Source organism: Gambusia affinis, linkage group LG11 (assembly GCF_019740435.1).
Source record: "Gambusia affinis linkage group LG11, SWU_Gaff_1.0, whole genome shotgun sequence".
Taxonomy (NCBI): domain Eukaryota; kingdom Metazoa; phylum Chordata; class Actinopteri; order Cyprinodontiformes; family Poeciliidae; genus Gambusia; species Gambusia affinis.
In genome coordinates, this window is record NC_057878.1 from 21,959,051 (window position 1) to 21,977,376 (window position 18,326).

General features: G+C 36.2%; 1 protein-coding gene across 2 annotated transcripts in view; it reads left to right on the top strand.

The window, feature by feature from the left end:
• The window catches only part of thsd7ba (thrombospondin, type I, domain containing 7Ba), a 149,478-nt gene that overhangs the window by 32,914 nt on the left and 98,238 nt on the right, over positions 1-18,326 (top strand). For both annotated transcript variants that reach the window (XM_044131882.1, XM_044131883.1), the window contains exon 4: positions 15,647-16,514. In XM_044131882.1, coding sequence (XP_043987817.1) covers positions 15,647-16,514 — 868 coding nt within the window. The remainder of the gene's footprint in view (positions 1-15,646; positions 16,515-18,326) is intronic.

The window sequence follows — 18,326 nt, forward strand, 5'->3', positions numbered from 1 at the left end:
TGTTGTTTTAAACAGGTTTAATTTCTTCAAACAGGTTTGTTTTTACAGGCTCCAACAAAGTGCAGGGACTCTAAACACTCATTTCAGTCTGTAAAGCTCACTGAAATGCAAAGGATTTTAGAACATCCTTTGTTAATTTACTAACCTGGAAATGTTCCTGATTAATGTTTAGTCTACCCTAAAATGTCAACAGGAAGAACAGATTTTTTTAAAATTAGTGTTAGTTTGACAGGTTAAACAAGGTATATTTGCGATCAGATAAGCTGGCCAGACTAATCCTGACTAATGCATAATTTGCTCACTGTTGATCAGGAAAACTGTAGTCATTTCAAAAGTTTACTTTGTGATAGAGTAATATAACTAACTTGTATCCTATCTACAAAATATATATTTTTTGTTTCTGCAGGTTTTTATTTTAATAAATCACTCCATGGACTTTAAGAACCTTTATTTTAAATTCTAGCACTAATTGTGGCGCTTTAAATGAGAAGGTTGCACCTACAATATAAGTCCAAAGCAGCGACTATGAACTGAACTGATCGCTTGTATAGAATATAAAAATACCTTATATATATCATTGTTATGCATATGGCATGACATAGGGATATAAGGACTCAACCTGTTCGCCTCTCTAATGAGCTCAGCTCATTATTGGAAGCAGAGAAGACTGAACATATGCCTCATGGTGTTGGAAACTGTCTTACATAGCTCATTTATTAGAGGTTAGTGTAAAAGGATATGGAAAATTGACTTTTAAAAATGAGAAATAACCACCTAGATAACTTCTGCATCACAAGTTGCATGTTTATGAATATTCTCCCAGTTTTGTATCCTCTAAAGAGTTTTTTCCAGGATTGTCCTGCATTTAGATCCATCTAACCTTCCAGCAGCTCTTACCAACGTCACGTTCTGAAAAAAAAATAAAATAAAATCACTACACCATGGTGCTGCCATTTTGACAAGTTTGGAGTCTTTCTTTAAAAAACTGTGGATGCTCTCACAGGACATCTGTGCTAAATTACGCATAGTTGGAGTCTTCAAATGCTAAGTGGCCAGTATTTCTACCACAAGTCTAAGGACTCCATAAAACCTTAAGCACATTCAGTCATTTTCTCAATCATCATAACTTATTACCTCCTGCCACTGTTACCTAAACAAATGAGGTTATTTCTGAAGGCAACTGCTTATGCTGGATTTTCTTTAGAGGTATAATAATAAAGTAAGTGGATTAAAATTGCACATCAGAATTTGTGGTTGTAATGATACAAAATGAGTTTAAAACATTGGCTTGATTTTATTGCCGAGAAGATCCAATGTATTCATTTGATCATGTGCCTTGTTGTTTCTTGTTCCTTGTTCCTGAGCTCAGACTAAAATAAGAACATATTTGTCTCTGCTGTGAAATCTGAAAATCTCTTTCCACTGAAACATAATCTTTCTGTGATATGCATTTTATTTATGCGTGTACAACATAATGCATTCATCCATCTGTCTGTCTGTTTGTTCATTCCTCCATCTCAGAAGTGGATATTGTTTAGCCAACTTTATATAATTTATTTTCCTTCTTAATTTGCAAATTGTGAGAATCCAAAAATTACCTTTATGCTTACATGAACAATTACTTAAAATGTTTTTTCTGATTATGTTTTAAACCACATCAGACCTAAAATTTTAACCGTCTAATGGAAATGACCAGTTGTCACACATTAACTACATTGATGCAATCAAATTATTAAGGATTTATAGTCATTGCTTAGCACATTTAAAAAATGTGTGATGTCTCATTTTTTTAACACTTTACAAAATTGATCAGTATAATATAAAGTTAGATTAGATTCCCTCACAGTTTTAAGTGGAACTATATAAACCTCACATTAAAGGAAGTGTTTGAGTCTGCACTCCTCCAACATGCTCTTTGATAGCAACAACACAAACTCATAATTTTGCTTTGATCCTTTCTAAATACAGATCAAGTATTGTTTAGCTGTCTTTTATGACTGAGTACTCTTCCACAGTAAAGTAGCTTTAAAGATTTTTCCAAAACCTTTCAGGTTCCCATCGGGAGTCATTATTTTGTTCTGAGGTGTGGCAGGATATAGCAATGAGATCTGACTCTGCAACGTTCACTCGACCTGCACTAGAAATGTAAAAAATGATAGCTATTCAAGACATTTTTAATTTTGACCTCCTGCAGATCACCATTTAAATAGCAAGTGACTGATTAATTACTGAGGGAGAAAGAGAACGCCAGTGACAGATGGAGAACTGGTAAAGTATTTATCCTCTTTATGTTCGACTCTGCAGGCTCCCCGACTGGAGTAATCTCTCTGCCTGGGGAGCCCTCCTGTCTTCAGGTCCTTGTAGGGCTGGATTTCTGGCCTTTGATCACTTCACAGATGCCTCCTGGAGCATAACAAATTACTCTGATGCAAGTTTGTACCAAGATTCTCAATTATTTTTAGTGCGAATATATCAGAAATATTAAATAACAATGAGAAACAGTGTGACAAGAAGAAAGGTGCTTTCATCTAGTCTTTGCACAAAATCTTAAACTGAAAAAGGTGACAATTAGACACAATGAACAACATTTAGACAAACTGACCATATTCAGTGTATTAGATAGTCCATTAAAAGGCATTTGTAGCCTTGCTGACTCAGCTATCTAAAAAACAGAATATTGACATTTCATGTTTCTGCTCCTGTGTTTCACATTACAACTTGCAGACCTCAAGGATGTGTTGCCTTGTCTGTTTTTTCAGGCAATTGCCAAGTGATTTTATTTCGATGAAAATTTGAGCCTGTGTATATTTTGCAGACTGAACATAACTTCATCCACAAAGTCACTGGTGAAAATATCTTAGCTCTATCAGCTGCTCTTCATCAGAATCCATTTTTCCCCCAAGTTTCTCCTTTTTCTTTTCCTCCACACAAGTCAGATTTATTTTTCACTAAAAGTTTCCTACTACTGTATGTTTTAACACTCAAATTACAGTACAATTAAAGTGCCTCGCAAAAAAATTCATACCACATCAACTTCTGCATACTTTGTCGCATTAAAATGACAGACTTGGATGTAGGAAGTGGAAGGAAATTCAGTGCCACAAAGTGCACTCACAGGTGACATGATTAGTAATTTACCAATGTGTAAGTTAGTATCAACATTATTATAGCTTCGATGTGAAGACTTCAGAGACTTGTTAAAGAATTGTGTAATGGAAATATCAGCTTAAATTGTGGAGAAGTTAGAAAACAATATTCCAAAAAATTGGTCAACATTTTCTCAAAAAATGAAAAGAGAAGAGCACAAAATATAGCTGTATCAAAATATAGCCATCCACCTAATGTCTGGTTCAGAATAAATTTGCCGACAATCCTAATGATGATAGGATTATCACAGTAGCTCAAAACTTAATCTTAGGTTGAATTTAGAAGATATTTCTAATCATAAACTTAGTTTAGGAATATCCCAGGAGAAAAAAAAAAATAACTGGTGTGTTAAGAGAGACCGGGTCCCATTGGAAGGAAGTGGGGTGTTCCTGGAGGACAAGCAAGCATGTAGTCTGGTGATGGAAACTCTGAGAGAAATCAAAAATGCAGGCAAAATTGCCATAAAGCCCAGTGAACATATTGTGTACAATTCTTAACATTGAATGCAGTGTCCAGTGAACATTGTGTTCACTGGACTTTCTCGACATTCTTCTTGGTGTTTTTTAAAATAATTTTTTTCATTTGTTAAAAACTGGCCATGTTTATTTTCTCTGAACTCGTGTTTGATCTCTGGGGAGATTCTCCATCTGACATCTGAATGTTTGTGAGTGAAATCTGTTGGTGTGATGTATTGAATTTGTTGTGTGGCTGTACACCACACACTGTAGGACCTGTTTATATCTATAATTATATTTTTTTTAATCAACCAAGAATTTTAATCCTGCCGTGTGAACCACACATAACCTGTAGGGAAAAAAAGCATCGATCAGAGAAGCAGCCAAGAGGCCAATGGCAACTCTGGGAGAGCAGCCAAGATTCACAGCTCAATTTGGAGAAATTTTTATTAGAATAACCATTTGTCTTACAATCTACAAATTTAGCCTGTATGGAAGAGAAGGCTAATTCAGAAATTATTAAATTGCTGAAGTGGGATGGCAAACATATGTAAGAAAAAGCTCTGATCAGATGAGATCAAAGCAGAACGTTTGTGCAAAATTAAAAAATATTCTGTTTGATAGATGCAAGAAATATGTCTGCGGGATAATTTTCTCATCAGTACTAAAAAAGATGGGTAAAATGTATAGGAAGATGGATGGAACTAAATACAGGATTATTAATAGTTTTGGCAGATAATCTGGGTTTGTTATTAAAAAGCCAATAAAATAAAATATAATAATTTTAAAAAATCTGTTACGTTAAGCAAAGAAGTGATTTACACACAACCTCCCTTTGGGTATGAATTTAGACAGTTGGCATGAACGCACCATTGAATTCAAAAACTATTTTCAGAATAATAAATATTTTGCTCTCTTCATCTTGTACTTTCACTTTGTCTCTGTCCGGTAATGGCCCGATCGCCCGCAAATTTATAACACCAGGGTCTTCCCCCTCAGGTTGCTGCCTGCAGGTATGGCCATTAGTTCAGCTCCTGTGCTCAGCGAAGTGAACTCCCAGGTCAGCAGAAGGCAGTGAAACACAGGAGTGAATGACATCCCATCCAATTTCTTGTCACCCCACTGTAGGGACTCAAGAAGACCACATGAGACACGCAATTACACTGAAAAAAGATTCTGATCACTGCAGAGCCATATCACACAACTGACTGCTCCTCGCTAACTTTTTATGTCTTAGAATTGCACACAGTGTGCACTGATTATTATTATTTTTTTTAATTCCTGAAGGGTTTTTGCAAACATACATTCAAAGTTGGGCTAATGTATCTGAATAGAATCTAAAAGGCCATCTAATCCATGGTTAGCATTAATGCAATGGCACAGAAGGGGAAAAAATATAGATTTTTTTTCAATTTATTCACCATTGTTTGAGCTTACTCTAAGTTTGATCATGAGAATATTTCAAGCCAAAAAAGTGTGAAAAACATTCAATAACTGCTTGAGTATAAAAAAAGCTAACTCCTCGCTGATGTAATTTTTCACATAACTAAGTTAATATTGATAATTTTTTTTCATTGCTTTGAGAATTATGTTTTTGTGCTTTGATAAAATTAAAGACGTTAGGAAGCTCCCGGGAGAAAAAAGTTTAACAAACAAATTTTTAACCAGCATAGTTTCAGTTAGAAGTTTGCATAAATGTCATTTTAATTTTGGGGATTTTAATGATTTGTTTGACCACTTCATTTTAACATTGACCTGAAAAACAGCATAAACTTTTAATAGTTTTTCTAAAAACAGAATTAGTGAGTTAGTCCAAGATGTTGCTCACAGAGTCCTGGGAACTCAGGAAAATAATGTTCATTCCTCTGCAGAAACATTTTTACACCTGCCTTCACTTGTTTGGTTTGTTGACTTAACAAAAATAAACCTATGTTTTCAGCAGTCCCCATCTGAAAACTTTTTGACGGCCCACTGCTGGGGCAAAAGTTTCCTAGACCATGTTTTGTCAAGTCTTTACATACAGATTTACATACAAAACATATTTAGATTCCCACCATATTTGGTCAAATGTCTCTGTAAATTATAGAGAAACCGTGTGGCTTGCAGTCAAGTTCTGCACATTTCTGACTGAATAGTTCTCAGACACAATAAGTCATTTAAGTTGGTTGGTTTCCTGGTACAGCTTTTGAGCACAGTCCATACATTTTTAATAGGGATGAAGTGGGTGCCATTCAGAAGCTTAATGTTAGCTTACTTTATCTTTTGAAAAATTACTTTGTAATTACATGGTGGCATAATTGCTTTAGTTGTGACCGACCTTAGTCTTGTTTGATCATAAGATACGTTTTTAAAAATTTACTTGAACTTGTGAGGAGCTGCATGTTTAAGTGGAGCTTCTGGGTGTTGATTTTGGATCTGACCGGATGCTGTTCATTGACTCTTGTGTCCCAGCAGGTTCCGGCTTGTTATAATCTTGATGGTTGCTGGATCGTTCTTGAACATCCTAAGCTTCTCCTTTATGTTTCTTTGAGTAAAAGACAAATGGACTGAATTTATATTTGGCTTTTCTACCTATTCTAACGATGCAAAGTGCTTTACACTGGAGTCAACTTCACCCAGTCACATACACATTTTTGTCCATAGACAGAACTGCAGGCAACCTAGGGTTAAGTGTCTTGTTTAACAAGCTTTGTGAGAGGAAATACTCATGTGGCACAAGAAAACTGGAATAAGACCCTCAGGTATTCATTTGCAAGACAACTACTCTACCTACTGAGTCACTGTCGACTGGATGTTTGAAACTTGGACACAGTTGGGTGTTTCACTGGCTTCCACTAGTTCCAATAACTAATGTATGTTTTTTTTTTAAAGCAGGCTATTATGACTCTTCTGAATTGGTCCTTTTAAATCAAATAACTTATAACATCTAAAAATTAATATGACATTTAGACCACTGGTGAGAGAATGTAAACTTTGGACTGGGTCTATATTTGAGTTCTAGTCCTCTCTCATTATTATGAATAAATTAGTTTTAAAGTAAATCTCTGGTAAAAATCATCTGAGAGCACTGAAATATTGCTGTTATGATGAACAGTCTGGCTCACTCATTAAAATTCAAGGAGTTGGCTACCCAGGAGTGAGTTAGTTCAAGATGTTGGTCACAGAGCCCTGAGAACTCAGGAAAATAAGGTTCATGCCTTCTGCAGAAAATTTTTTACACCTGCCTTCACTTGTTTGTTTTGTTGACTTAACAAAAGTAAACCTGTGTTTTCAGCAGTTTCCATCTGAAACTTTTTTGACGGACCACTGCTGGGGCAAAAGTTACAGAGTAAATACCCAAAGAAAAACAGAACTTGAGGAAAGTCGAGTTGAACAATGTCCAGCAAAACAAGAGATTTCATTTAAAAATATGGAGTCAATTATTTCTTGAATGAAAGCTCAACACATGACGGTGTCATTTGCATGGATTTACATAAAAATTTGAATCCTGAGAAACTTGGGCAGTAATACTGAATTCTTACTGCGATCTCTTGCTAAACTATTCATACACTTAAATTTGTTCTACATTTCAGGTTACAACCATCTATTTGATCTATTTTCTGGTATTTTTCTTAGTCTCTCTATTTTCAAAAGATTAGTTCAACAAAGCTTTTCAAGATGTCAAAACTTTATGATTGTAATGCGACAAAATGCAAAATAATTTAGAGGCACGGGCACTTTTAAATGCAGTGCAAATGATCATTTGAAAGAAATCAAAACCCCCTGATGCTGCAGAAACACGACTCATGAGGTTCTGTTCAATTCATAATAAATTAATGTTACATAAGGATCAATTTGTGCAGTACAGATTATTCTAAGAATCCAAAGGCAATCCAAATAGATGCATACCAGTAAAATAAAGCAAGAAACTATTATGTTTATTTGTTACTTTCTTAAAAGTCTTATTTTACAAGAAAGAATCAAATATCGTAAGTAAGTAAGGCCCCCAGTGGAGCTTCTTCAGCCAGAGCTAAACAAACAACATTGTTCCAAGCCATAAGAAGAAAAAATGTTGTTGTTTGTCAGCCAGTGTGATTATTCTTGGAAACACTGTTCCTTCAGGCCATGTTTCTGTGAAGTTTGAATCATATCAGGGGTAGAAGGTTTATCAGCAGCTGTTTACTCAGAAAGCTGAAACTCTTCCAAACATGGCATAGCTTGAGATTTTAAGCGTTCTGATGTTGATGACATACAACGCTCTTACATTGTTACAGCATTGTTTTTTAACAAACCTAAAAAACAATGTTGAGAATTTTTGCATGATGGAAACAAGATTATCATGCTGTTTTGACTCTTTTTGAAGAATATCACCTGCTTACCTCAAGCTATTCATGTTATATACGGTTTTACATTAATTACAAGAAGAAAACAAATATTGTGACTTTAAAATATACACTACATAATTTGTCACCGTTGAAACGTTAACATAGGAGTAACAACAAATGTGTAAATTTATTGAACAGAGATGTTATGTAGGTAAATAGTAAATTATAACAAAAGACTGTTGAGGGTATGTTTGTAGTACTTCCAAACTGGCTACTGTAAAACTTTTTGGTATTTTTTGTTCACCGATTATATATTTTATCTTTCATTTTGTGTCTTTTTTTAACATTCCATGTAAAAAGCTGTTCTGAATGAGCTGAATCAGGTCTTTTGGAGATGGATCGACTGCCTGATGATAATCTTATGAACTTCTACAAACATGACTGCTGTAATTGACGATGCACCTCATAACTCATAAATTAAAGCTGAGGGTGTGTGGCATGGGGGTGGGCTCTGCGCATAATTAGGCTTCTGCAGCACACGTATCATTTAATTAAAAGTTGCTGTGACAGAGGAAGCATGTATCCAAACATTCAAGCTCAGGGGGGAAAGGTGAGGGTGGATGCTCAGTACAAGCAGCAAATGGGCGTTTGAGAAATGAAGAAACAGCGACTTAAACACAGCCATTAAAAGTGTTATGCTGTTGTTATTGTGAGGTACTGCACTCTGTTCTGATTTGATATGATGTAAAGGTTTTTGCTTTTTGTGCTGTCTGTTGTTTCTGATATAAAGATGGCAGCAACAGGTCCTTTAGGTCAGGGCCTTCATGGATTGAACTTGTTTGGCCTGAAAATCCCAAAGCTGCTCTATTGGATTTTGTTATGGGAAATGTGGAGCCTAAGGTTATGTAGGCAAATCAGACCCCTATCTGACTTTTTCAAGGCAGTCTGAATGGCCCGATTCCAATCTTCCTCCCAAAAATGGTCCATTTGCCATGCCATTTACTAAATGCGTGATACTAAATTGAATACATATCCGATAGCTATCAAAGCATCTTCTCTGTTTACGTGAGACATGCCTCATAATTCTCCACCAGAAGAAACAAGACGTGATAAATCTGAATATAAATTATGGCTGAAAATCATAATTCTAAAATTATGAAAGATGTTTGTGTCACTGAAGCACATCACAAGCCCACTACTTGTACTTTTTGTTGTTTTAGCTTCCTTCATCTTGCCATTATCTTGTGACAACACAGGCAGCTAAAATTGCTGGATAACTTTGAAATAGATTCACCGACAGCAGCATCCATTATTACGTCCTTAACATTGCGCTGCTGTGTGACACCTATGTTCTTCTACACCTGTGGGTCTCTTTGGGGTCATAAGCCATTCACATCATTCAGCAGTATAAACTACCACAAAAAATTTTGATTTCTTTGAGCATCAAGACCTGCTGATGCTCAAAGTGAACGTTGACCAAGGAATCACTTCTTAATGTTTTTTGTCTTATTGCAGGGTGTATTATCCTGATACGTAAGGCAGGAGGATACTGTTTCATGAAAGTTTTCATCAATGTAGCAGGCAGTTGATAAGTGTGTGGATCACATCCACATAGATGCTGTGACCCAAACATTCCCAACCAAGGATTAAAGATTGACCAAATCATGACTCTGACTCCACCAGCCTGTTTTCTTCTTGTGGTGGATTCTGGAACCATGAGGTCAACTGCCGAACAATTTTATTTTAGGTGTGTTTACCTGCTTTAGGGGAATGAAAGACTAACTCCTAGACCAGTCTGACTGTTGAGAGAGAGCATAATAGCTTATAGCTTCATTTCCTTTACAATAATACAAATATAAGTAGAAAAGCTTAACTTACTGTCTGTGAAAGCATGAACATATCTGAATGTCCTTATTGCAGAGTCACATGGGAGCTGATGCATGTCTCCAGTGGTCATTAGGGAAGATTATAACTGGACAGGATAGCAGTACATTAATGTTTGATGTATTAATGTGTTTGTATTGACAGAATGTCTGTTGTATTATTTCAGCTGACAATAAAATGGAAGTGCAGAAACATCAGGAAGCATAAGCAGTAAGATAAAAACCCTAAAATCCTCCAATCATTCACTGGACTCCCTCACTGATGCTTTGAGAAAATGTAATTAAAGGGATCAGAGAGGCATAAGACTTAACAGTGAGAGATTGGTTTTCTTTTGGAGCTGCATCGCTGGGTGAAAGTTTAGTCTTCGTTTGTTTGCATTTTCTCCGCCGTGATCTATCTAGTTTTAATGTGCTTTTGTTGTGCTGCTTGCTGTTATTTTACAGCCTTTTGGTGCAATTTATCCAGCTTAGGTGTTCAGCCAAACCTTGCTGAAAAGGACAATTCGTGTTTAGTCACGCTCCAGGAGCTGCGTTTAATTTCAGTCTTTTTCTGTTTTGCGGCAAGGTCTGCACACCCTGTTGCCCTCCCATTTAAAGTCTGCTTTGTGAACATAAAATAAATAGTAAATTTAGCAGAACCTCCCCCTTGGGTACCAGAGACCCCCCTGGGGTGCGCATAAGGCAGAAATGAAGGAGCTGTGGGGGACTGGTTCCTCCTGAGGGGTCAACAGATGCTGATGCCGACCGATCAAGAGAGTGATTATTCAGAGCTTAAGAGATTCTCTGGTGCTTGTGTTTGTTGGCTCCCGTGGGAGTCGAATCATTCAAAATCACGCCTCCATAAATCGCACACTCATATTTGGCACAGTTTGAAATCAGCAACAACAGCAAAGGTGTTCCTGATGATGAAAGGTTGCTTATCAGAAAGAAGTGACCATAAGGATGGTGCTACTGAACTGAAGAAAGCTTTGAGATACGCTGTAATTTACGGCTCAATTTATTTTGAAGAACTGCTTTTCATGTCTGTATTTAGATTATAATTCAAGGATTCCTTTTGTGTCCCTTCCATGTCAATGACCTCACTTTCTGAGCTAAATTTTGGACTGGCATCTAAAGTAAAATGTGTTCAAACATGTTTTTATTCAAAAAATGAGGCCATTTTAACAGTTAAATTGGGTGAGTGATCCTCTCTTTGGAGAAACAACACATTGATGTTTGTTCAAACAGCAGTGAGTTTTTTTTTCCTTCTTCGATGCCAACAAATAGTGTCTGTTTACATTGAATCAACTGAAGTTCAAACAACAAAACTGGAATTATGTTTTCTGTTGTTTCTGAAAATGTTTTAGCCTTTTCAAAATTAGCTAGGCTGCTGTTCAGGTTTGCATGCATCAGCCTGAGTGTCATTTGTCTGGGAATTTCAATGCTGCATTTGAAACATTAATACAGCTTTCATTTTCTCTAATACAGACAGCATCAACCTATATGTCTCAAATATGCATACACCTCTGCTACTATTTGTTTAAACAAACTTTAGCAAGTTGCACCTCAGTCGCATATGTTTTATAGTCATTAACAAGCTTCCATAGGAAATCTGAATATTAGACCACTCCTCCTGACAGAATTGAGTTTATGTGATTTGGTTGGTTGGATTCCTGTCATGAACCCAGTTTTTAGGCAGTGTTCAGAAATTTCTCACAAGGCTGAGTTTAGAGCTTTGGGAAGAAGCTTAACGTTAGCCTACCTTATCTGTTCCAAAAAGCAGTCGTGATGTGTGTTTAGGATCATTGTCCTCTTGGAACAACTGAGAGGTTTGAGAGGTGCTGATCCAAAACATACAGCTGCTAGTTGAAAACTCCTGCTACATGCACAGACAAGCCAAATGCTGTTTGGGAAAAAAGTGTTAGCAAAGCCAATAGAAACTGAGATATTTGGCCACAGTGACAAAATAGTGTGTTTGGAGGAGTCAAACTGAGGCGGTAAAACTCTGTACTTGTTGTCAAGAGTTGTGGTCACAGTGCTTGGAATAAGTTTTAATTTCACATATACTATTGCATTGCAAAAAGGTAAAGAAAGCTGTTAAATAAGATTAAGTATTGCCCTAAAAAGGATCAACTCATGTCAAATTACTATCAAGAAATTTGAAGCAATGATCCCAAATATATCAGCGCTGCTTTATGTGGAATATCTCAGATTAGCATGAAGTGTCTGGAGTGACCTTACCAAAGCTCTGAATAACCCGACTGAAAATTCATGGACTGTGCCTTTGACGTCATGTCAGTGCCAGGAAGCAATCAATCTAAATAAGTTCTACCTTTTCTGTTGAGGGGAGTTGTCAAATATCCAGTCAGAATTTAATTTCTTATAATTTAAATAAGAAAATGTGTAGATAATCTGCATGAATAAAGAAAGTGATATCAAAATAGTAAACTTTTAAGGTTTTTTTGGACACGGTGTTCTGACATACTGTTCTGACCTAAACTGTATGTCTTTATAATGTGTTTATGTATATCACTATGAGAATAGAATGCAATGGTCTAGTGGTCTAGTTTACCAGCCAACTATGTTTATATTTTTCTTTGGCCTTACTTTTAATGAGGCTTATTACCTCATTAAGACAGGAAATTCTGTCTTGTGTAAAATCGGATTCCTATTTTTAGAGATACCTAATATAAACAACATCCCTTTATTTTTGCAAAGCCAGTCTTTCTTTTCAAAGGCAAGTCTTATGAGGAAGGATATTGTAATTCTGCTGCTACCTTGTAAAATACTATCCACAGCACAACTTAATTGTAAAACATATTGGTTAATATTATGTTTCTAAATAATAGGAAACTTTCAACTTTACAGTGTAGACCATAAATTACAGACCTGACAATAATTGGTTTGAGATTTCTGTATGATACATTTTACCTACTTTCAAAGCAATTTATAGCAGAAGCATGCTTCAAATTATAAGGGGGAATATGAAAAGCTTGCCCCCCTCCACTCCCCTTCGTTCCTGCTTGGACTATGCCTGAAAGAAGTTTGTGGAGAAGTGAAAGCAAATTGATGTCAGTTTTTTCTTATTAGAAATTTTTGTTTTTGGAGACTGAGGAAGAGTATTAACTAAAATCTAACTTTTGAAAAAAAGGCCATAAGTTAAACAGAATATCTGGATTATGTATTTAAAAGGTAAGAAAAAAATTTAAAAATAATATATACGTAATTGTTAGTGTTTGTCTACCTAAGTTTAAAGTTTACATAAACTGAGCACCATTGTGTTAATTTTTCCCTTCTTTGCTCATCATCCAGATTCAGTTCAGTTTTTAGTGATATCCCATGGGGAAATTGGTTAGCTTGAGTTACAGTAAATCATTTATACCTTTGCCAAACCAAAACTTTCAAACTTGGGAAAGCATTAAATGCATATAGTGTTTTATTTAACTATTTTAAAAAATGACTCACTAAAACTGAAGCTGTTGGGGTTATAAAATCTTTCCAAATATCTTTTTAAAATCACATCTTCACAATTTTCCATCCACAAATGTCATTGTATATTTTACACCAAGAGTGCATTAATGTTGTTGTTACTCTAATTAATATTGCAAAGCCGGGAGGAAGAATATTCAGCTGTAAGCTTTAATGAACTTGTGGAATAATTCTGCATTGTTGGATTTCTCAACAGCAAGCTGTTTTGTCATGTTAGTTCTCAGCCAGGAAACAAAGTGTTAACAGCAGATTTCTCTGGCACACTAAACTCAGAGCAGTTTCAGTGTGTTGTCATTCAAAAGCAATTTACGAAGCAGTAGGATCTCATTATTACACCAATTTGATTCCAATTAGAAGAAATGAATCAAATTATCTTTTTCACGGCCGGCTGCAAAATAAGTGGTTGAGAAATGAACAAGACTGACATATATAACTACGTTATATCAGCAAATTGATCAGAGTTTTTTGGTTTCAAACATTGATTGGTCTGTTTCTTTTAAGTACAAGGATAAAAGGTCAAACAGCTTAATGTAAGATTTCATTTGATAGGAATTATTGTCCCTTTTGGTTTTAAGTTATACATTAGGCACATGTTTAACCACAAATCTGTAAATTTGTCCAATCAATTAATGGGAACAAAACTGTCTTTGTATTCAATAGGTTTTGCAAACACGATCAGTTAATGATCTCTTTATTAGAATTGCAATTAAAGAAACAGGGTTTCTTAGTGGCAGAATTATGATCGCTTCCTGTAAAGTTTTATTTCTACTTGAAGGACCACTGGCTTTTGCTGAAAAGGTACAATTTTGTACCTACTTTCACCTATTTTTGTTCACATCTTCTTCCCATAACTTCACTTGCATATCCATGTAAAATATTCAACAGTTTCCACATTCTGTCAAAGTCTGTGGTCAGCTTCAACTCCTGCAAGAAGCACATTCCAAGATCCAGTTCAAAGCTGACAGAAGTTTTTCCAGAAATGGTATCAGCAGTTTTGTTTCCTCTCTGCCCACATTCTGCTTTCCTCTGTACAGCAAATTAAAAAAATTAAATAACCAGACCCCTGTCACGAAAAAGCTGATGCTATTAAACAGCAACTGCCAAGTCCAACAGAGGTTCACCACAACCACATCATCAGCCAAATATAATGGAAAATATCTAAATATAAAGTTGTCCTGGTAAGTTGTAAATTAACCATGTGTGCATTTTACTTGAATGAGTGTTTTCATAAGTGAGTATGTTTAAAACTGAGTATACAGCAGTTTTTCATTTGTGTGACATGCAGCTTAAACTGACGATACGTTAGAAGAGAATAACTGAAGGCTGGCAACTTTGTGACAGTGAGGAACGGTTGAATCTTATAGAACTAGCACCTTGGAAGTGTAGGGGAAAATAAAGAGTCTGCTTACATTGCATGAAAAAGTATCCTTTTTGGGATCACTCCAGCTCAATATTACACATTTTATGGCCTTGCCAAAACAAAAGTTTATCCTTCCTTGCTGGTGCATTCAGTTTTCTGCTATACTAAAATTCTTTTAGCTCAGTTGACAGCTGAACCATTGACACCACTTTTGGTATTTTGTAGCTTTTAGCGAAAATCTGTTTTGTATGATTGTACAAAATTTTATGAAAGACTCTACTGACCATGACTGTGGGCAAGTATTGGTTTTCAGCTTGAAGTTACACTGACCAAGGTTATTGATGGGTAGTAAATAGAACTCATTATCTCTACCTTGTGATAATGTGTCATGTGAACATTCTGATTTTCTTGGGGCTGACGAGAGAATCATTGTGATGGGTCAATTTATCTCTAAATTGTTCTTTCAGGGTCTTCCCAGACTGCAGGGGTCTGCATCTATTAAAAGTGATCCAAGAAGAGTACATTGATGAACCTTTGACAGGGTCACTGATGCATGAGCCATGGTTGCCTGGAACCTGAACTTTTTAAAATAGTTTGAGCCGTTTCTGACACCCACATAGTTTCATGCTAAAGATTTAGTTATTAATCTAAATCTAACATAGTTTCCATGTTTGCAAATATATTGAGGTTTATGGAAAGAATATGGCAATATCACCTAGGAAATATAACAAGCCTAATACCTGTGGTAGCCTAACATATTGATCCAATAAATTACGTCCTTGTGATTAAGAAACTGACCTTGTATTTTTGTATTGATGTTTGCCACCAGTTTGATTACTTTGTGTTTCTTTGTTCCTTTCTTCTTCAGTTCATGAATAAAGCAATCATTGAGGTTAAGTGAATGGCCTTGAATTGGGCTTGATTTCAAACCTCCAGATAGCTGCAATTAAATCATTGCTCTCTCCTCTTCCACCTCCCCAAAGCACACGTTTTTAATGAAAATGTACTCTGTTTTGTTCTTTTTTATAGGCTCGTGGGGTCAGTGTATCGGGGAAGTGTGTGGTTCAGGTGGGGTTCAGACAAGGACGATATGGTGTGTCCACATGGAGGGCTGGACTACCCATAACTCGCACTGCCAGCATGTGGAAAAACCAGAAAGCAAAAGGCAATGCTTTAAGGTCTGCGACTGGCACCAAGATCTTTTTGAATGGGAGATTTCTGACTGGGGGGCTTGTGTTCTTGTCCCTTTCTTTTCCAATGAACTCAAGATGAGGACTACTGAGTGCATTACAGCACAGCATGGCATTCAGAGGCGCAATATCCACTGTGTTCGCACTTCCAATCGAAGCACTGTCAGCATAAGGATATGCGAGTTCTTTTCCCAGAAGCCACCTGTGGAGCAGGCCTGCCTCATCCCCTGCCCTCAGGACTGTGTGGTTTCAGACTTTACCTCATGGTCGAGTTGCAGTAAAACTTGCAGTGCTGGTCTACAGCATCGGACTAGACACGTCCTGGCTGCACCAATGTATGGAGGGGCTAACTGCCCTAATCTAACCGAGACCAGGACTTGTACTAACTCTGTTGACTGCCCTGTTGCAGTGGGGGAGTACCAGTACAGCCTTAAAGTAGGGGCTTGGAGTAAGTGCCGACTACCCCATAACAAGGATGCTGTCTTAAATGGAAGGACCACAGTGGACTTTGGTGTTAGCTCCAATGAGAACAACTCTATCACAACACAAACATCGGATTCTCATCACCAATTCCGTCATCACCAGTACCACCACAACCAGCATGGTCAAGCCCACATAAGATATCCCATGTCATGGGAGCTGGAAGTGGGATATCAGACAAGACATGTACGCTGTGCAAGAAGTGATGGCAAGAATGTTATGCTAAGGTAAGAAGACTATGTTTTTTTTGTTCTAAATGCATTTTTTACACATTTGAAAACATCACTCTCACTGGTTACTTCATTAGTTACACCTTGCTAATACTGAGTTGCATCAGTCTGCCCTTCACATTACGGTACAGTGAACTAATTGGCATGTTCATTGAACTAGGTAGAGATGATGTTAGCCTTGAGACAAGCATTATCAGGAGATTGGTTCACTGGTTGTATGATGGCCATGGTTAGCAGCATTACTCAGGTAGGTTGTGGAGTTAAAACAGTACTTAGTGCTTAGTAAAGTGCGCAAAGACAGCCAGAAATAAGATTACATACTACTAAACCACCAAAAACCTGTACCCTTAATACACAGCTGGATTTATTATTGTTTTCATGTTGATTTACCATATTCTCACGCTACCATCTATTCGCAGTTAAAAGTTAGACTCATCAGACCACACAATGTTTTTCCAATCTGTTATTGTCTAATTATGGTGAGACTGTGAGAATTATGGGATATTTTCCTGTTCCTAGTTGGCAGTGCGGTCTTTTGGTACTGTAGTTCATCTTCTTCAAGGTTTAACATGTTGCACTTTAGGAGATGGTGTTTTACATACATTGTTGTTTTGTAGTTGTTTGAGCAACTGTTACTACTCTTCTGAACTTAAAAAATTTATATAGTAAAACAATTTAAGCAAAATATTTGACTGCAAACTGCCTATTTCACACGGTAAATCCCATTTAATAGCAGTTCCAGCTAAGACGATCTACCTCCAGTGTGTAGCTTTCGTCATTCTCTATCAGTTTTCATTTAGTCTAGAGTAAAGCATCACTCTCGCTGACTTATTTGTCAGGAATATATTGGTCCATAAGATGTGATCTTGACCTTTATATAGCAATTATTGAAAGACTGTGATTTAAAAATACTTGTCTTGCTCAGCCACATAAAATGAGCATAACTACAGAATATGACAAATAAGATAAGCAACAAGAAAAGTTTTACTGTAATGATGCAACAGATCTGAACAAGCTTCTCCTGACTTCACTGGATACTTTGTGCTGTAATGATTCACAGGTTTTACAAAAACAGTTTTAAGATTATTTTATGCATAGAAAACTAGAAAGCATAGCATTACCTCTTCTAGACACAGCAAATTTCAAATCATAACCAAATATATGACTCACTGTGCTAAATTCTAGGCAGAAGTGACATGTTGACATTACTTTGTGAAAAAAGAACACATGGCCATGTTTATTTGTCACCTGATTATGAAGAATCTGTTAAAAATTGAGTTGCCTATTTTAGAAGCTTTGTGTTCAATTCAAATTGGTCATTTCTTGATGACAATTTATTTGTAGAGGAAATAGTGAAATTAATTAAGAAAAAGGCTTAATGTGTATGTCTGGTTGGCTAAATAAATGGCTTAATTTTTTATTGATTTCCTATCTATGGTCTGTCTTATCTAATTACCTCATTGCTTAGTTGCTATGTTGCTGGCTTATTTATTGATTAATTACTTATTAAGTAGATTATTTGCTTGCTTAGTCACTTATTCAGTGCTTGCAATGTCGGTTACTTTCTCATTGAACTTGTTTACAATGTTATCTACCCTTATGTTGCTCGCTATGTATTTATTTAATGATTTTCTTATGTATCTACGGTACTTCCCTCTCTGCTTAATAATCTATTTGTTTACACATGACTTCAATTTTTAACTTAATTATTTACTTCATATTTCCCTCAATTTATTTATGTCCTTGTTTACTTACCTGTTTACTTCCTTTGTCTTATTCACTAATGTAAATTCACTGGCTGTCCCAAAA